General features: G+C 37.8%; 1 protein-coding gene across 1 annotated transcript; it reads left to right on the top strand.

The window, feature by feature from the left end:
- The first annotated feature begins 975 nt into the window (after positions 1–975).
- Positions 976–19031, top strand: LOC117421312 (phospholipase A-2-activating protein-like). The gene is made up of 14 exons (XM_034035540.3): positions 976–1258; positions 10140–10333; positions 10584–10684; positions 11374–11494; positions 11986–12153; positions 13023–13158; positions 13480–13649; positions 14063–14220; positions 14521–14740; positions 15570–15635; positions 17012–17083; positions 17374–17487; positions 17793–17960; positions 18358–19031. The coding sequence occupies exons 1-14, from the start codon at positions 1110–1112 to the stop codon at positions 18921–18923; spliced, it is 2403 nt and encodes an 800-aa protein (XP_033891431.2). The 5' UTR covers positions 976–1109; the 3' UTR covers positions 18924–19031.
- The last annotated feature ends 2646 nt before the right edge of the window (positions 19032–21677 follow it).

The following is a 21677-nucleotide window of genomic DNA, read 5'->3' as shown; positions in this document are numbered from 1 at the left end:
GGCTACAGCGCCAGACCGCGTTCACTGCCGCTGGAGTGGTGTCTTGGTCGGGGCCGCCCCGGGGGGTTGGTAGGTTTCCCCATCTATCCGCCACAAGGGATGGGCCCATCTGCAGACATCTGGCAGTGGCACGTTGAGAAGCGGGTTCCCAACCCTCACAAGGTTGCCCCAGGGGTTGGCTATTTCCCCCTGGATAGCCAAAGCAAGGGTCTGGCCCCCCTAACTGGCTGCTGGTTTGCCTGAGAAAGTCCAGCCCCAGGATGCAGGGGTCTTGCACGGCTGCTACCCACACCTTGTGGTATACAGTGAGGCCCCCATTCTGAATCTTCATGGGCCCTTTTCCCCTCATTGGCGCCAGTTTTGAAAAGCAAAACATAACTTATACCTATAAATATGAGCAAACTTTAACTTTACTGAAAAACTGAAAAAAATACATTTGATTTATTTATATTTAAATTTTCCACGCCACCGTTCACCACCTTAAAGCCAGGGTTTTTTTTAAAAAATTTTACCAGCCCTACAAAGAATGGCATCAGCCAGGTGGCAGCCAATGGGGAGCAATACTGTATTTTGTTTTATGTGTTTGTATTTTTTATTTTTTTATTTTCACTCTACTTTCAGGCCATTACTATACAAAACATACAGTGCCTGTACCGATACTTTTAGCTGATGGCGGAAGTTTGTAAAAATGAAGGACAAATGATACGTCTGCTCAAAGCTGAGCCAGAAACCAATACGCAAGTTTCTCTTCGCTACCCAGAACTATGCGCACAAAAATTATGTGATTTTGCACTGCAGTGCCCAATATGGATCTGTGACTTTTCACCTGGTAGGAGTTTAACTCTTTCGTGAGAGAGAGGATTTCTAATTTATATATATATATATATATATATATATATATATATATATATATATATATATATATATATCCACAAGATATTTGAACATTTTGTTAGCCGTACTCCCGTCATGCTTGTGTCCGACGTTAGTACTTCCTGTTTCTGTACCGCAGTGTTGTGTTGTTGCTGTTGCTGTGTCAGTTCATTATTCGGCTTCACTTGTTAATACTTTAATAAAATCGTTTTTTATCCACTGTCGTGTTTATCAGCATGGCATCTTCCAACACTTACAGACTCAGTTGCTCCGTCCCAGGACACGAAATGGATGTTAGGGGACTGGCATCTACTTCATTTCCCGAAGGCGCCTTTGTTTCTGTATCCAGAGACAGAACTGGCAGGGTATGGGTACCCAACATGGGGTAAGTGAGCGACACAGTAGCTGGTGGGGTATATAATATATATATACATCTTGTATGTACACCGTGACATAAGATTGATGGTTTGTTCTAGGCATTGTGAACGAGTTTAAATTGTAAAACGATCATAGTTGCATACAATTACAATGAGGTACACTTACATGTCACTGCTCGATGACTGCGCAAAATGTGCTGTTGTTTTGTAACATGTTTGACAGTAAAATACAATAGATACTGTGTATTTTGTTTTAAGAACAGCAGGCATTAACTTTGTTAGGAAGGTGATGAGATAAAATATTGTTGTTTAATATAATTACTGTAACAGTTGCTTGATATTATCAGAAACTTCTCAGGCCCATTGAGCTACCCGGAAATAGTTTGGGTCACAGTGAACTGTCAAACATGAAGCTTCAGGGAGTTTAACCTTGTATTTACTATGTTGTTTACAATTTTAACCCGTGTGTGTGAGGAGAGGTGAGATTACATCTACACCCATTCAGTTCACTGAACCAGAGTAGTTTTGAATTAACGTATTAATATACACACGATTAAAAATGTACATTACACAACAAAGTAAATTACATGCACTTCAAGCTAAATACATTTAGATATGAATATTCATAGGTCTGGCAGGAGATTATCTACATTGCTTAAGTTCTTATTGTCTCAAATAACAAGACGAGGCTATTTACACACAATATTACTGTTTATACCACAAGAGTAGGTATATCTAGCGTGAGATATGTTTTTGTTATCTCACACTCGAGTGAGATAACATGTTTACCGGGACTAGTTTTTAAAGTGTTTTAGTTTACATTCTAATCAAGTGCTGTGCTGCTGAAATTCAAAACTGAGTTCATGTCGGTAGTTAAAACAATACTGCCACCTGTACGTGTTTTATAACAACTTTAAACTGTCTGAAATTCAAATTTTTATTGTTGTTTTAATTTGGACTCCCGATTTCCATGAGAACGAGTTTAGTCAAGAAATGCCAGTTCTGCCTGCGTCTGTCATCCAAACATATATGTAGCCCTTTCGTTACAGGTAACACGGTAGAACAAGAGTTTAGTCAAGAAATAAATTACCGATCAGACTACGTCTGACTTATCTGAGCAGCCTGTAGCACCTTCACTAAAACCGGTAAAGGTAGGAAACTACAAAGAGGATGTAAATTGACAGACTGAGCTTAAGGTTCTAGCTAAAGACGGTTGCAAAGAGGCTATAATAAAAAGGTTTGAAATGAATCCGAAGCATAGTCTGTTGGCAATAAAAGTAAAGATCCGCCAGGTAAAATAATCGCTGAATTAATTGATTTAATATACAAAATGTAAACATTGTATTGCTGTTTATTTTAAATATATACTTGTGGTATAAACAGAATACTGAATGGTTGTTCGTGGAATATGTGTTTTTATTTCCCTTAGGAGTGTGACCTTACATAAACCACTCGTGATTTACTGGGACATCCTCCTGTGGTTAATAAAAACCGTATACCACAAACGATCATTAAGTATCCTCTATATACAGAATAAATCTTACTGGCTGTTGATATGAAACTTGTTTTTATATATATGAATCTGAATTGATTAACGTTGTGTTGTACAGTTGCAGCAAGTGCATTTTACATAACTGGATCCTGGGGCATATACTATTTCTGAAAATGTAGGCCAGTGGTACTCAATTACATTCTCTGGTCGACCAGATAAGGCAATGTCCAAGCCTTGGGAGGCCACAGGGCGCTCAAGATGTGTGTACTGGTGGTGTGTTTAAGTAGTCATGAAAATCTGACTATCCAATCACACTTTACAAACCAGTAACAAAACATTGCAACACTGCACTTTTCACCAATCAACTAATACATCTCAGAAATAACTACTGAATATGATACAATGTTTGATCACTGTTAATAATAAAAATAGAAAGCAAATACAATTTCCTGACCAGTATTCAAACGACATCTTGCAAACAAATAATTATACAAATCTCACTGTAATGCTATTAACATTTTTATTTGATTAAAACTAGAAAATGTTCTATTACTTCACAGCAAGCATCCAAGTTAACTAAGTTGCTAATTTTCCCAACAATACTTTATCATATGAAAAATAAAGGAAGTATAGACATATGCACTTAAGTTTTTTCATGTATTTCTATAATAAAACTAAACTGTTTCTCATTTTAAAACATACAGCAGCCCCTCTCAACTTCTCAAGACTTTCTACAATAAACTGGAGTCAAACATCTGGTGTTTTGGAAGATTAAAAAAAAAATGTTACTGCCCGGACAACAGGTCAAACGTAATAGGTTAATCAATCATATAACTTAATACAATACCTAAGCTAAAGTACATTACTAATGATAAATCAGTACAAAAACTACTTTCACTTTCCTGTTCCAAACACATGCTGCACAATTCCCAGCTAAATCTTACAAAATTAAAGCAATTTCCAATACTATTTATCCTAAAATATGTAAAACTGTAATATTCCAGAATAGGTTGTGAAGGCTTTACTTTGCTCCACTGATTTAACTATAAAGCAGAGGATGTTCATCTTAAAATGATACACTTTTCACGTGTGTATTTCAGGCAGAAACAGTATATAAGTAGACATCACTTTTTTCCTTTTTCATTTCTTTTTTTATCCTTGTCATTGAAGTTTCTTTGCAATAAATAAAGCGGCAAATGACACATTTTCATAAAGTAATAGCATTACTGAGGGATAAGTGAAATGATTGGAAGGGATTAGTACATGCCTTTGTCTCTTCTAGATTTGATTACTGCAATGCTCTGCCCTGCTGGCATCTCTAAGAGGGCTCTCAACAGGCTGCAGTATGTTCAGAATTCGGCTGCTCGGGTTTTAACAAAATCTGAATCCTGTGAACTTATAACTCCTGTTTTGGCATCCTTGCATTGGCTGCCTTTCAAGTCTAGAATTCTGCTGATGCTGCTATAAGGCCCTAAACCAGGGGTGCCCAATCCTGGTCCTGGAGGGCCGATGCCCTCCTGGTTTTTGTTCAAACTGTACACTAAATTACTTAATTGGACCAATTAAGCATCTAATAAGTGCTTGATTGGTCCAATTAAGTAATTTAGGGCACAGTTGCAACAAAAGCCAGGAGGGACATCGGCCCTCCAGGACTAGGATTGGGCACCCCTGCCCTAAACGGATTGGCTCCATGCTATTTAAAAGATTTATTACACAATTATATTCCATCATGGAATTTGTGGTCAATGGACTCTAGTATTAATTATTCCAAAAACAAGGTTACATTCAATGGGTAACAGGGCATTTTGCAGTTATGCACCAAGATTGTGGAAGGCTCTTCCTGAGGTGATCAAAGACTGTACAGTGCTTTGTGATGCTTGTACATGAAAGGCGCTGTATAATATAAAGATTATTATTATTATTATTATTATTATTATTATTATTATTATTATTATTATTATTATTCATCCAAGTCTTAATTATTATTATTTTTTAACCACTTCAACACCATGACGTACGCACGTACGTCAAATGAAAACCCACTTGCAGTACTATGCCGTACGTGCGTACGTCAAGTTTCCCATTATGTTCTATGAGCGGTTTCTCAGTTTTTAGTATTTCAAGTTTCATTCTCTAAGGCAGTGGTACTACTGTGGAATGTGCAATGAAAGTCAGGGGGAGGGTCAGCTGACATTTGTATCCAATTGCGTGTCATGTAGCGATTCCAATCTAGCTGTGGGAGCTTACAAGTATATATATATATATATAGTGTTTTATATTATTATTTTTTGTTTTATTATTAGTTTTAGTTTTTTAGTTGTAATTTACATAGTTTTTAGCGATTATATAAACATGACAACGTACGTGGAGAGCGACAATGGGAGTGATGAAGATTGCAAAGTTGGTTTGGAGGATTTCGATACCAGCGACAGGGATACTGATTTATAACTTGGCGATGACGAGGAAGAGGATGTTGAGCAAAGAACAGCAGGGGACTGGGTGTTTATTACTGATCCCTACCATGATGCCAGTCCTCCATCATTTGATTTTGCACCTGCTTGCACAGATGTGCACCCCGCTGTGGAACTTGAGAGTTTGCATTCTCCATTGCTTTTTGGCTTATGTTCCCGAAAAGCTAATCACTTGCCTTTGTGACTGTACAAATAAGAGTATGCAGCTACTTGACAGGTAAGCCAGCTGCAAACAGGAAGCTGATTGGTTTGAAATGGCAGTGCTGTGACGAAATACTATCAAAACACAGCACTGGGCACAAGGCAATAAAGCAGGCGCCTGCAGCAGCCAGATCCATCACAGTGCCTGCGTAAAGACAAACTCTGACATTTAGGTGTACAATGTCATTACTAGCATTTGATTTAAAAAAAAAAACTACATTGAAGATATTGAACCGGCAAAAAAGTCAGAAATATGAAAAGGTATGAAAAAAGCAAATATTAATGATAAAAGCATTTTTATTACATTAGGCGTGATTCGGGCAAACACATTTAAGTAAAAGTACACCTATATTCATAATATAATTGTCTTTTTATGCACAGTCCACACACGGGTCATACTTGCATTTTAACCTGCCGGTAGCCTATTGCTGCTTGACACTGAACGTTAAGTTCTAAATTTGTTTATTTTTAATACCCATTTCAGGTTAAATTGAATACATCAGACATGCATGCTTTAAATACACAGTATCTTTTTGTGCAGCACTTTATTAAAGTTTTTACTATATTTTAATGAAAGAAACAATACCGATCTCTTCAGAACACTTTGTTCCTCAACCATAATAAATTAGAAAAAAAGGAAAAGGGTGTCACATTGCAAAAGTAGTTTATTTAAATTACCATATACATTCGCTGTCTACCAAAGAAAATTAATAATTGTTTAATATAGTGTATCAACAATGTATTAAGGTACGTTATGTCATTACATAGTGCAATTGTCAAGTTTATTAAGGATAGTTCTTTGACTCGGCGAGCGAACCTTACTGAACCACATGCTTCAAAGGGTTCAGACTGAGGTGCAAAAAGCTTCACTTTTCATTTCACTCATATTTAGATGTCGTTTCAGAGAATAATGGCAGTGTCTTCATGTTAAAATGTACTATACAAATGTAGGACGAGCAAGGGTACTAAGTTAGTCTTAAACTTCATAGTACTAAGTTAGTCCTCCTGAAAAGGATCATCTCACATCCGATTTGGTATGCTGCAATCAGGATCTTGTTTAGTCCAATTTAGCAGATGATCCACCTGTGGTGATTATCATCTGGTACGCTGCATTCGGGATTAACAAGTGTACTAACTTTAGTCTTAACAAGTGGACTAAGCCTGCTTAATCTGCTAGTTAGATGCATCAAGTGGACTAACTTCAGTACGCTGCAGTCGACCCTCTGAGATTTATCCTTTTCTATTTAATTTATTATCTTTTGGTACTGAAGCTGTTCATAAATAAGTTAGTATTCCTCAATTTAGTTGCATATTATTACTGTTTTTTTTTTTTACTTAAATTTAGTAGTCGCCAATAGTGTGTTTTTTTTGTTTTTTGTTTTTTTTTTTAATCATTTTCTCTCAATTTAGAATAGCCAATTATTTTTAGGCTCAGCTCATCACTCCCACCCCCACGCTGACTTGGGAGGGCGAAGACAAACACATGCTGTCTTCTGAAGCGTGTGGCGTCAGCCAACCGCTTCTTTTCACACTGCAGACCCACCGTGCAGCCACCTCGGAGCTACAGCGTCGGAGGACAGCGCAGCTCTGGGCAGCTTACTGGCAAGCCCGCAGGCGCCTGGCCAGACCATAGGGGTCGCTGGTGCGCGGTGAGCCGAGGACACCATGGCCAACCTGGATTTATACAGCACACTGTGGATTAAGGATTAGACTATTTCAATTTGAATGGAACGAAAAAACTAAACACGGTTTATGCTGTATTGAGAGCAAGTAGCAGAAGTTGCTTCTGAACAAAATAAATCAATACTGTGTTAACATTTAAAAAGAAAAAAAAAAACAGTAAAAGAAAAAACACTGTAGTTTAATAATGCAAATGTTTGATTTGCATCAAATAAAAATTGAGAACCCTATCTCAACCTTACAAAACACTCCAGTACCGATTGGTGTCAAAGGTATCTTGTCTTTCATGCTGCTTGGCCGGACTTTACTAAATAACCACAGGATATAATTAATTTCCAACGCAACTAACAACAAACAATCATCTTGACTGATAAATTGACATTTTGTGCAGCCTGTCAAATGCTGTGTGGGCGGTCTTAACGGGATACAGTTCAGTTACAAAACATCAACGTCACCAAATTTTTCTTCTTTAACTAGCCAGTCTTACACAAATGCACACAAAAAAAACACCAAGTCGACAATTCATGTCTATTTTAGATACACATAGAGATAGGCTGTGAACTATGCGTTATATGTAGAGTCACTTACAATAGGACATTGATTTAACATCTCATTCGCAGGATGGAGCACAAAGAGGTAAAGTGACTTGCTCAGGATCACACAGTGAGTCAGTCAGTAGCAGTGGTGGGATTTGAACCAATGTCCTTCTGGTTACAAGCCCTGGACTTTAACCACTGGACCACACTGCCTCCACAAATGTTTTCGTTCCAGTTAATGATACAAAACGTATCTGTCCTGTAGTAAACTACAGGTAGTGAACAAAAAAATGGAAACACCAATGTAAAGTCACTTAATAGGGCGTTGGGCCACTATGGTATCCCGCTCTGTGGAGTTCTTGGCGGACCATTTTTGATGAAACTGGCTGCTCGCGCCCCAGGTTGAAATTTGCAGTCAATTGATCTGCAGTTGCTCGCCTGTTTTGCCTTGCACTTCGAATTAATGCACAGATATCACAATCCTGGAGTATGCGCTTCCGCCCACTGTTGCCTTTTGCTGATGATGTCTTTTCCTCGGAGTTCCATGCCGAGTCTTGCCGACATCACCTTTGACACCGTTGCTCGTGAAACATCAGCAAGTTGAGCTGTCTTGGTCACTGAAACTCCTGCCAAACGTGCCCCAACAATCGCCCCTCTTTCAAAGTCACTGAGGTCTCCTCTTGCAGCCATGCTAGCCATAATTATAGGCAACCAGGCCTGTCAAGCATTTTTATACATGACCCTAAGCATGCTGGAAGCCCTTGCTTTCAATATACTTGGTGTCCCTCATTTACCCAGGTGTTTCCATTTTTTTGTTCACTACCTGTATATGCATGTGTTTAACCACTTCAACTCCAGATGTAAAAATGAAACCCCTTCCCAGGTACCAGATTTTGAAAATACTAATAATAATGTGATGAATAAAACACAAATAAGTGACCTGAACTGTGGTCATTAACCCTTTATGCACTGGTGTACTACATACCCATATTCAATTTAGAGATAAAAACTTCTTTTTTTTTTTTTTTTTTTAAACAATGAAAACAATAAATGTGATATCTTGTAACAATTGTAAGTCCCCCTGATAAGGGTGTCTGCTAAGAAATAAATAATAATAGTATTTAGTCACAGTACTGCCATTTCAAACCAAACAGCTGGCTTACCTGTAAAGTAGCTGCATGCTCTACTGTTTGTACAGTTTGTACTGTTCCTGGCTCCACATTCTCTTCGTCATCATCGCTGAGTGATAAGTCAGCATCACTGTCGCTGGTATCAAAATCCTCCGAATCAACTTCCACAGTACTAGCACTGCCCTGGAGAATGAAACCTGAAACGCTAGACTGAGAAACCGATCATAGAATAGAATGGGGAAACTTGACATACGCAGGTACGGCATGGTACTGTAAGTGGGTTTTCATTTGATGTACGTAGCGTACGTCATGGTGGTGAAGTGGTTAAGTGAAAGAACGACTAAATGTACAGTATTAAAACACTGCTTTTTAATTCACTGTTAGCTTTCTTTCTTTTCTTCTCACACTTGTAATGTGCTGTCATAGGCAAACGTGCAACTCGATTTATATCATGACCCACTTTATATCACAAATTATGCCTGTATGACAATCATGATATAAAGTTGGTTCATCTGTACTAAAAATAGTATTAGTCTGTCTGACCCAGATTTATTTTGAAAGTTTAGTACGCTGTCTCTCCAAACTCAGATCTCGCTCTCCTATTTGTCTTTTGCCGTCACCTGACAAGGGATCAGCTGATATCCCAATATGACTTTCTTCTTGAAAGAGTCTATACATGACATAATTCCCTCATTACAAAAGCAATATGCTTTTTTTTTCTTTCTTTTTTTTGGTACAATTGTTAAATAAAAGTAGCCTGTGCAAGTATCATTTTAGATGGTGGATCGTGTCAGTCGTCGGCTTATTTTGAAAGGTCTGCTCTAGTAGCCTATCCTCAACTCCACCCACAGTGAAGCAAAAATGTGTCCAATAACATCATGGAACAGTGGGCAACAACCTCACTCAGGAAGCCTATGGTCTATGTGCCCTATAATATCAGGAATGCACATGCACTCCATCACAGGTGGTATAGAATTTATTTTGTAAATGATTTCTCTTGGCAGCTTGGAGACTAGCTTAAATTTTACATGTAAAGGCTTTCATCCTTAAATTCAGGTATTGGTGGGAAAAGGTGCCCTGTACCTGTACCAAGTTAGAATCGCCACTTAAACATCTCTGGAGGGTACAATATGCTCTGGGCTGTCTATGAGAAGCATGATCAGAAAATTCAGCATTTACCCCCGCTATTGCAACAGAATATCTACTTTACTAAGTTTTTTTTTTTATATATATATATATATATATATATATCAATGTAACAGCAAGCTAATATAAAAGACAAAAAGGTAATTTATCAAGTTATAATAAAATATAGGCCTAAATTAATATATTGTTTTTATTACTGTTGACGTAATGCCTTTATCATTTTTTGTGTCCAGTCCGAACAGGAGTTTTACAGAAATGCACTGTATGCACGGTCACACCAATTTTGTGTCCTGTGTGTGCATCATAGCTCCTAACGAAACCTACCCTCGAGGACTAATCGCAACAGGGGGAAATGACAACAACATCTGTGTCTTTTCACTGGACAGACCTGACCCTCTGTACATTCTTAAGGGTCACAAAAACACTGGTAGGTTGCTTTTCCTAAATGATAAACAAACCTGTCAAACAAGAGAATTATTATTATAATCATTATTGTTGTTATTATTAAATGTTGTGAAAAAAAAGCAGCAACTTGAGCGAACATGCGAGGCTTAGTACTTTGTGGGTGTACTTTTTGCAAGGGCTATAGCTGTTCCTTGTCCGACTGTTGTCCCAACAATTCATTTTGTGCACTCTTTTTAACCATTGTAACATTATATCTATTTAATGTCACCTAGTTTGTACCCTCTCTGCTGGAAAATTCGGGACGCTGTTAAGTGGTTCGTGGGATACTACAGCTAAAGTATGGCTCAATGACAAATGCATGATGTCTCTGCAGGTACAGAACTGCATGCATTTTACACATTTTCTCTCTTGGTTTTGACATTAGTCATGTAAGGTTCCTTTTATAACAATAAAATAATCTAGACAAAGATTGTCAAAACTAACAAAGTCTTTGTTGTGGGAACAGCAGAAAACAAAATGTTCTTTAATACAGCAAAAAGTACCATCTCTTCAGTGGCTTCAGAGTAGATGTTTCTCTGAGCACCCCCCTGACATCAGAGGTGGTTTGTCTGAGCTGGTGTCAGTGTAGATAAGCCATGTGTAGAAAATCACATAAGTTGCACCCAAAACCATAAAAAAACCCTTTTCTCATATCTCGTCTCTCAAAAATAAACACATTTAAATTACTTTTACTCTGCTCTCCTCCTCCACTGTCTCCTCTCTCCTCCTCACTATCTACGTTACAAGCTGAGTGTCACATAATTCAACCCATGCATCCCCCCTCCAGGAATGAATACTAGCCATTTACACCCAAGGCCAGATAAAATAAATTAAGCCACATAATGTTTTTGAGGCCAGCAGCAATAAGGGTGTGTTACTAATATAGTGTTCTGAAACCCTAAACATTAAGCACAGAGTTTCAAAAATCTATCTGTTATTTAAAAGGGCACATATAAATATTTAGAATGTATATAAAACCTTACAGTCATGTTAATGTGATTTACAGACTTTTTGTTTGTCTAGGGTCATACAGCAGCCGTGTGGGCTGTAAAGATATTGCCTGAACAGGGATTAATGCTGACTGGATCAGCTGACAAAAGCATCAAACTGTGGAAAGCAGGCAGGTGTGAAAAGACTTACACGGGTAAGCATTTTTAAATGTGTTGCTATCATTGTGGCAGTACACTGTTAAGTGTAGAGTAGAGTATGCATTGGACTGCAGAGTATTGAAACACTCTGTTTTTCCTTTGATAACCTCCCAAATCTGCCTAAACACAACACCACATAAGCTTGCACAGGGGAAAGAACATCAGGCTGCACGACATAAAGGACTATGTGCACAATGTTTTGCATGTGAATTACAGGCTGTACCGTAAGTCAGACATTATTGGCACAATTGTTTAACTTGGTTGTCTTTCTATTCCTTTAAGTTGTGAAAGTCTTTAGGCAAATAATTCAGATCATTTTGATTTATGTGGTGTAGATAGTCAACAGGATGTGGTTGACCGATTTAACAGAGAGCATCCTAAACAACATAATTTAAGATATTGATGGTGATGATAATGCCAGATTTATGGGACACCCTGTATATTAGATCAATGTTACTGATTTATATTTCTTTTTTTGCTACTTTAGGTCATGAAGATTGCGTAAGAGGGTTAGCTGTTGTGAACAACACTGAGTTCTTCTCTTGCAGTAATGATGCCAGCATAAGAAGGTGGCATGTAGATGGAGAATGTCTGCAGGTTTATTATGGGCACACCAACTATATATACAGTATATCGGTCTTCCCCAATGGTCAAGGTAAATATAATATACTAGATTTGTGACTGGTACTATATATACTGAGCATCAAAAGAAACGTATCACTTATATTTGAGCTTCAAAAGAAACTTATGACTTAAATTTGGATAAAATTTACCAGATGTGATCGAAAAATGACAAACTTTGTTTTAGAGCAGGTGTAGTGACTTTTTATTGTGCTTATTTAACAATTGACATCACGAAGATGCTGCAAAATGATCTTTCGATCTTGGGCAGGTGTTGTGACTCTTGGTCTCCCAGTTCGTGGCCTGTCATTGACAGAGTTTGTCTGGTTATACCGTCTCGCCAGGTTTGAAATTGCTGGCTGTGAGCACCCAAGGCGGTGAGCCACAATACGCTGCCCTAGCCCAGCCTCCAACATGCCGATTGCACGAAGGTGCTACTCTCTTGACAGACGCGGCGTATTGGTTTTTTTCTATGATTTTCTTTATTGCTTTTATTCAAGCTTTCAATTCAACAGCTGAAATCACTCCATATCCAGTGTCCAATCAACTGTCTCACTAATTAGGTGATTAAGTGCATATGCTTCAGTCAGTCACTCAAGCATGTCATGGTCAAGGACGAATGATCGAGCGATTAAAAAGAAACAAAAAACATTTTGTCAATGTCCATTTATATACCTTATTTTTTTCCAAAAAGTAAATGTGTTATAATAGTGAAGTTTCTTTTGATGCTCGGTATAATTATTTTTCATGTTGGTCTATGCAGATTAAAATAATCTAAATATTTTCCAGATTTAATAATGTTTTATTGTCTCCCCCCCCCCCCCCCCCCTAATTGCCATCTTTAGGCATACTATTCAAGAAAGGTATCAAGATTTTTTAAGAATGTGTTTGATTTCGTTTTAGACTTCATTAGCACAGGAGAAGATCGTTCCATACGAATTTGGAAAAATGGTGAATGTGCACAGACCATCAGGCTTCCTGCTCAGTCAGTGTGGTGCTGCTGTATTTTGGACAATGGTGACATAGTTGTTGGTGCAAGGTATTTTTGTTTTTCTTACTTCTATATAATTAGTGTTTTATTGATAAAACTGTGGAAGTTGTCTTTCCTGCAATTTTTTTGCTACTATTTTCACACAGAGCTAACCACAGTTGTAAAAATGGTGAAACAGAATATTGCTTGTCTACATATAATTTTGTATTGTGATTTGAAACTCTGAGCAGTCACCAAGCCATCTGAACATTTAATAAAGTTTGACCCCATAATTAATTTCCAGTAAATGTTGAAATAATTTTTTTAATGCCTCTGGTTCTTGAGGTTTGCGGGGCAGCTTTTCACTTAACATCTTTTATTTATTTTTAGTGACGGTATCATCAGAGTCTTTACAGAGTCTGATGAGCGGATAGCAAGTGCTGAAGATATTAAGGCTTTTGAAAATGAACTTTCTCAGTCTACAATTGATGCTAAAACAGGAGATTTAGGAGATATTAAAATGGAGGAACTTCCAGGGAGAGAACACCTAAATGAGCCTGGTAAGTTTTAACAGATGCATTATAACTGAGCTTGAATTTTTATCCAGTGCATTGTTTGACAGATCTATACTAGATTACCAACCAGCTCATATCATTTCAACTAGCCACTTGTATTGTGGGTGGGGAGTGAATTTACTGTGATTTAATAGCAGTGGTTCAGTAACTTTTAATCAGTACAATATGTGCAGGTTACTGTATATAATGGCCATTCATCATACATATTACAAACGTGATATATCATGTAAGTCACACATAAACCCTTGACAGTTATAGATTTCAGGCTGTAGTTTGGGTTTTAAACAAACTGACTCATCTATGTTTGTAATGTTATAGTTCTAATAAGGTCATGTGTACCTCCTTGTTTAACTATGTTAGATCCTGGATTGTGTTAAAGCCTCACTCTTACTGTTAAGGTACCCGGGATGGGCAGACACGGCTTATTAAAGATGGAGAGATGGTGCAGGCGTATCAGTGGAGTGTCTCTGACAGTAACTGGCTGAAGATTGGGGATGTCGTTGGCTCATCTGGGGCAACACAGCAGACATCTGGAAGAGTACTGTTTGAGGGGAAAGTAAGTTCCACCATATCCCACTGGAACAGTGCGCATACTGCACTTTTTATCTAGCACTGCTATTTAAACAATTTTTATTTCTGCAACTGTGTTTGCATGAGTAATGTTTTAAAGATCTATTTAATAATAATGGTTCTTGAAAAGTAGAAATTACTAGTTTGGGGAGACCAGTGATGGATAGGGAGAGGCAATGTATACATTATTTTGAAATATTTTAAAGATGTAGCAATGTGAAGTCAGAAGACTAATCAATATCTCACCCTTTCTTTTTTCTTTCTTTCTTTCTTTTTCTTTCTTTAGGAGTATGATTTTGTTTTTACTATCGATGTAAATGAAGGAGGTCCTTCAATGAAACTACCCTATAATGTTGCTGATGACCCTTGGTTAACTGCACACAATTTTCTGGAAAAGAACGACTTGAACCCCATGTTCTTAGACCAGGTAGCCAACTTTATCATAGAGAACACTAAAGGAAATACTGTGGGACGCACAGAGACAGGACACTCAGATCCATTTACAGGCAAGTGCATTCTTCAAAAAGCTGCTTTTGTTGCGATCCTGATCCTATTTGTATTGTAAGGAGGTTAATTCACATTATATAATAAGGTTAGGAAAAGTACATGTTTTTGTAAATCTTGTAAATCTTGTAAATCTTCATTTCTTCAACAGCTTCTACAATATATCATAAAATGTTTAATGTTACAGAAACTCTTTGGGCAAAATGTCACATTGTGGCAGTGTGATTTAGTATCCTGCAAGAAAAAACTTTTTTGTGACATTAGATTTACAAAGCTGTTGCACTCCCAAAACCGTGTGTGTGTGTGTGTGTGTGTGTGTGTTTATATATATATATATATATATATATATATATATATATATATATATATATATATATATATATATAAAATGTTGAACACCATTTAAGATAGTGACTTCATATTTGTCGTATTAGATAAATGCATGCTTTCAGATAATGTCTTTGAGATTTAGTATACGACTGCATTTTATGATTCTCTCACATTCCATTAAGGGATGTTGTCCAGTAAAACAACACATCTCTGACCATATCAATGGTATAAACCATCCACATACATTTTGTTTCATGATCACCAACCATTCTATTAGTGACGTCATTCCCTGTACATGGGGATGCTTCATTTTTATGTCTAAACAATTTTGTGATATTGCATAGCAGTTTCACCCATTCCAGGTTTTATTATGTGCTTGATTAGCCCCATTGTATAGGTAATACACTCAGGTGTGCCTTATTAAACTCCAAGAATGGATCAAATTGCTATGCAATGGGAGTCTTATTTTACTTTCTCTGTCTCCTTACTCTCTTCTTGCAGGTTCGGGCCGCTATGTTCCTGCTTCTGCTGGAGGCTCCAGTGCAAGTGGAGCAGATCCCTTTACAGGTATATAGTTTTGCTGTAAATAGTGTGGGGGGTGGAGGGTGGAGGGTGGAGGTTGGGGGGGGGGGGGGTGGGGTTAAATTTGTTCCTGCCAGCAATCACAGGTGTGGCCATTCTCCAGTTAGGTAGTTTATGCTAATTGAGGAGTGGCCACGTGTATAGAAGGAAGGATAAATCCTTTGTCTGGTGGAGGGAGTTAGGTGTTGGGGCTGTGTTCGTGGTGCGTCTTTCACTGCAACTAAATATAACCGTTGATTGCACCTTTACACAACACACACCACCCAGGGAGCATAGGGTCAATTGCAACAAACTTGCAGATTTAATACAGAGCTGCATACCAGGTTGTGGACGAGGTAATATGGGACTATCTCAGCACCATCCCCAGCTGCATATTAACTTGGTACCAACTGCAACAAGAAAGATGGGGAGCAAAGTTGGGGACTAGCTGGTCCCCAGCTTTAGTATGGAGCTCAGGATTAAGGTATTTTATTGTAGTGTGCTTCCAACCAGGAACTGAAGAGGTGGGGGGCTCAAAATCCGAGTGATTGGTTCCTGCTATTCTATTTTATGTATTAATTTTCATTACAAGATTGAAATCTTTTTTTTTTTTTTTTAAGAAACCTAACATCTTTTAAATATTGTTTTTTCATTAACATTTTTTAAACTTAAGAAAATTATATACGGAAATGCATTTACGCATAAAAGTAAGCACTAAGGCTGAATTGCATAAGAATATTTTCCCATTTTCTTAAATCAAATTCACATGTATCTCATTTTCCTAAAACACCACCAAAACTAATGAAGCTACATTAAAGTATAAACAAAACTTTTTTATTAGTCATTTATTTAAATCGCACACAAAACAAATGTGCAAATTATGCTAATTGGGGAATGGTCACACCTGTGATTGCTGGCAGGGATAGATTTAACCCCATCCCTGTCAACCTTACATTCCCACACACACACTATTTACAGCAGCAGGGCTTCTGCCCTGCCACACTATGTAATTCTGTAACAAATTTGAGATATTATCCCTTGGTGGAAAGGCTAATTTGAAAGAGCATATTAACTGTGCAGTGCTATTTATAACCAAGTGGGATGTACAGTAACTGTGTCTAGCAGCCCCAATGAATACTAATGCATTTGTATAAAGTACAGTTCTTGAATTGTAGACCTACTGTTTCATTTACATACACAGGATTTCATCTGCACTGTACTTGAAAAGTATACAGACATTAAGCAATGTTTGCAGGTATACCAAGACGGTAAAAGCTGTGTTTTGAAATGCTGTAAACATGTCAATAAGTTTATATAATAGGCCTGTTTGGCTATTTGTTGCTTTTTTAATTTTTTTTTACATTAATGTTTTCTTCTTGAAGGTTCTGGGCGCTATATTCCTGGATCTGGTCCAAGTACAGTTGCACCTGCTGGGGCAGCAGATCCTTTTACAGGTAGGTTGATCTGATATTTTCAATACAGAAATGTAACATCTGTCCATGTTAGTAGTTACCAAACCAGGCACATTTTCATATCTTTTCACATGATTGTCATGTTCCCTTTGCATGTTCCATGTTTTATTTAGAGGATATGGAATGCATGTGTAGTATTTGCACAGTAATGGGTTAAATTGAAACCTCTGACATTCAAGCTAAGGAGAATGTTTTTATTGTTCTTTGCTATGACTGTTACCAAGACACCTTAATAGGACTTTTATTTATTCCTCTTTTTATATTTATTTTAGGTGGAAGTGCTTACTCCTCAAATGCACTGCAATCAACATCTGCTCCAACAAATATTTATTTTCCGAAGACAGACCCTGTAAAATTTGAGCAGGCAAATGCAACACAGATTTTGGGTATTCTTGGTCTCACTTATTTTTCTGAAATTAAAAATATTTTCTTCTCAAGGGTCATTCCAGATCAGGATTTATAGAATATCAGTTAAATAATTATATGTTTAGGACCAGGATAGTGGTTTAATTGCATTAAAAAATATGTATTTGGAACAAGTTATACTGGGTTATACATTTGGGCCAAGCAGACTAAATGCATTATTTAGTCAGAATATAGTAAACATTTAGAATTGATTGTTGTTGTTTTTTTGTTTTTTCAGTAATGTTAAAACAAAAAATATTTTTCAAACCTCTCTTCCTTTCTGTAGCTAAGTTGAAGGAATTAAACCGAGGAGCACCAAATGAACAGAAGTTGTCTGATGATGGTATCCAGAAGCTTGAAAAGCTGCTGTCAACTGTCTCCAATCTCAATGCTGCAGAAAAACCTACAACAGAGGAAATTGAGATATTGTGGAAAACTGCCCACTGGCCTGAAGGTACTTGCATCTTAGTATGATTCAGGGTTTTGCAAGTAGTAGGCGCCGCCCACAGTTGCCATGACAACCCAGATAACGATTTTTTTTCTTTAGTAGTTTTTGTCTGTTTAATTAGCTGATACATATTTTGATCCCTTAATGTAAGTAATTTGATCATTTTTAGACACTTGTGTTATGAGCTGACTTTGCCTAAATCCATAACTAGAGAATTACACATTGTTGGCAGCCCAGAGCACTTTGTGTACTTGAAAGGGAAGCGTTCTTTGCAGCTGTATGAGTTATAGGTGGACGGAAGACAGACGACTAGTTTTAGCGCTTTTTTGAGCACACTGGTTAATTTTAGTGATATAAATAAAGAGAAAATGTAACTTGTAACCATCACCCATGCTTGTTTTAGATATTGTCTTTCCTGTCTTGGATATCCTTCGCCTAGCAGTGAGGCACCCTGTGGTGAATGAACAGTTCTACAGTGAAAAAGATGGTGTTCAATTCTGCAATCACCTGCTAAACCTGATGGGCCCCCAGGGGAAACCAGCTAATCAAATGCTGGTCCTTAGGACTCTGTGCAATAGCTTTGCAGGCCAGTGGGGCCAGACGCTGCTGATGTCAATGAGGGAGATGGTGATGTCACAGGCAATGGAACTGAGAGCGGTCAGCAACAAAAACATTCATGTTGCATTGGCCACCCTGGTCCTTAATTATGCAGGGTGCCTGCATAAGGTGGCGGACCTTGAAGGGAAGGCGCAATGCCTTTCCATGGTCAGCACTATCCTTGAGGTGGTACAAGACAAGGAGGCCATCTTCAGACTTCTGGTGGCACTGGGGACAACCATTGGCAGTGACGGCACTGCAAGAGATCTGGCACAGTCGCTGGGAGTTAAATCTCAAATCAATAAATATTCCACTGTAACTGACCCAGCTAAATTGGGAGAATGCTGTAAGTTGGTTCTGAATCAACTGTAGTCTTTAGTTGTTGTTTTTTTTGTTCATTAAGATTATACATTTAATATTTACAAAAAGGTTTTGCTGATTTAATTTCACATTCTGCTGCAATAAAGTGATGGTAAAGTACTATTGTAAAGCATGATTATTCCTAAACCACCTTTCCTGAAAGGACTGACATAACATTAAACATCCTGCACCCAATAACTCAATATAAATGTGACATTTTCTACTCTTGCAATGGCAAAACCAATTTATTGTATGATGTTAGTGTTAGCTGAAATCAAGGTAGTAAGTGCTAACACTGCTTTTTTCAAGGTAGTAAATGTTAACACATTCCTTTTTTAACGGTAGTAAGGGTTGGTTTAAACTTCCGACAGTCAGTGGTGTCCGACGGTCGGAATGACATCATCTGCACTGCCGCGTGCTGCGTCTTTTTAAAAAAGTTGTATGGCCTTTTCTTGTGTGTCTGCAACCGCAAAACGCACAGGGCTGGACAATGTTGAAAAAATCCAACATTTGTCGCATGGTCGTAAGCTAGTGAAATGCGATGGAGCAAGTTTTTGAGGAGCTGTTAATAGAAGACGTTCATAAACATGAACAACAGAGCAGGATTTTAAACTTGCCCCTAAACTGAATGAAATTAAAGCATAAATGAAGCTTTGCTAAAATTAATATTGGTGCTTAAATACCATGCGCAGCAAACACTTGTATAATAACAATAATAATGAATACAATGTATTTTTATTTGTATTATTGTTATTCTTTATATATATGTGTGTGTGTGTTTGTGTATATATATTTTGAGTCACTATTTAACGTCGCTATTTATTTTCTGTTCATTAACATGCAATTACTCTCCCAGTCAAATCAGTAATGTTGCTCAGCTGTTCAGTACGTCTGATCGGAGGCAGTATGGAGAACGGCTGATCAGTTTTACTTTTTTGCTGCTCATAGTAATTCAGCAACCGTGTTCATTTTAGCAAATATATAGGAGCCAATTTACACATTCACTTTATTCAGTTTAGGGGCAATTTTAAAATCCAGTTCTGTCTCAAAGTGTCCCGGGATTGTGGATCCTGTTGGCAACCCTAGTCACAAGTCAACACTGGCAGTAACGCAGACTGGCTGAAAGTATGACCGACAACTACGATAAGTTTGCTGCGTCAAAAAGTCTGTGTACTTGGGGGTGCTTCAATCCTTCTGTTACCCCCATAGACGTGTCTGCAGCTGACGTACTGTTTTTGTCTGCAAGAGAAGTATAAACCAGCCTTAAATGCTAACACTGCTTTTTTTCATATATCGACTATTTAATCTGTCACAACAGATATTTGATGAACATAAAAAAATTCAATAACACGATGGGCCCTGTTCATAACTTAATGTATTGTTTTAGGCAATGTTTTGTTAGTAACATTTTTTGAAGTGTTTATTATTTTAACATTTCTTTGAAAACTTTGTGAACACCAGGCTTTATTTAAATTAATCAAAAAACATAAAATAATGACATTCTGTGTGTGTGAATAGGGCCCAAATAAAGCTTTGTGGTTAGAGTATATCACAATCTGAAGTCACCCTGTCTGTGTATATTGTTACATGAGCATTCAGTCAATGTAGGTTGTGTTTCATGTTACCGATCGCTGTCATTTAGAATTTTCATATTTGGGTGGTGAATGTCACTAACATGCTTGTTTGTAGTGCACAAGGCACGTATAAATGAAAACAAAAGATGATTTATTGGGCCAAATGAACTAACAAAAACAAAGCCAATCAATAGAGGTGTTTACATTAATGGGCTATAGCAAGAGCCTACAGATAGATACATGAAGAATTACTTCAGGTTTGCTACAACACACACCCCAAGAGCAACAAGACAAGAACACCTCAAACACCAGACAAGACCTTTTTACACAATTATCCCGGAATGCATTGCTCTCAAGCGTCTCCCCTTACATCCCTCCAGAATCATAGGTATTATGTCTGATTTTCTCACTGTTTAAACATTTTAAAAACATAAAAGTCTGTTTCCCTGTTGCCCAGAGTTCACTGATGAAATATATAACTGGTGAATGATGATATTATGTAAGTTATAAGAAAAACACAGTTCATCAGTGCATTTGCAGAGATCGTGTAATAGAATATCTTTGCCATAGCTGTTGTGCTATTATTATTTATTTCTTAGCAGATGCCCTTACCCAGGGCGACTTACAGTTGTAAACAAAAAAATACATATCAAGATTTATAGTACAATTAAGATCAAGATATAAAATACAATGACTTTGCTCCTAATAAGAGCAAATACAAAACCCAGTACGACAGTGGATGCAGGGGGGCCTAAGGTTTCCAAAATGACCAGGCTTGTCTCTGGGCTTTTCCTAGGCCATTCTACAGCACCTCAAAGTAGGTAAAAAGTAGGGCCAAATAAGTGTTTTTTTTTTTTTTTCAAATAATTAATGATTGAAAATCAGTGCAAGTAAGGGTGGGTCTGGAAACTAAACCCTAAGGGGTAGGGGGACAACGGGGGACTTGTTGGATGCAGGGTGGCCTAAGGTTTCCAGAATGACCAGGCTTGTGTCTCTGGGCCATTCAACATCCCTCCACAGCTGTCCAAATACAGTGGAGAAGGAGTGGGCTCTGGAAGCAGGGGAGCGTAGCGTAGGTACAGCCAGTCCTGCAGGCAGAGCGGAGAGGTTGGGGGTAGGGAGAGATGAGGGTCTGGAGGTAGCTGGGTGAAGTCTGGTCAAGGCATCGTTAGGCGAGTACAAGAGGCTTCAA

The sequence above is a fragment of the Acipenser ruthenus genome, chromosome 1, assembly GCF_902713425.1.
Source record: "Acipenser ruthenus chromosome 1, fAciRut3.2 maternal haplotype, whole genome shotgun sequence".
Lineage (NCBI taxonomy): Eukaryota > Metazoa > Chordata > Actinopteri > Acipenseriformes > Acipenseridae > Acipenser > Acipenser ruthenus.
Note: the sequence above shows the minus strand (reverse complement) of the source record. Positions and strands in the feature narration are given on the sequence as shown.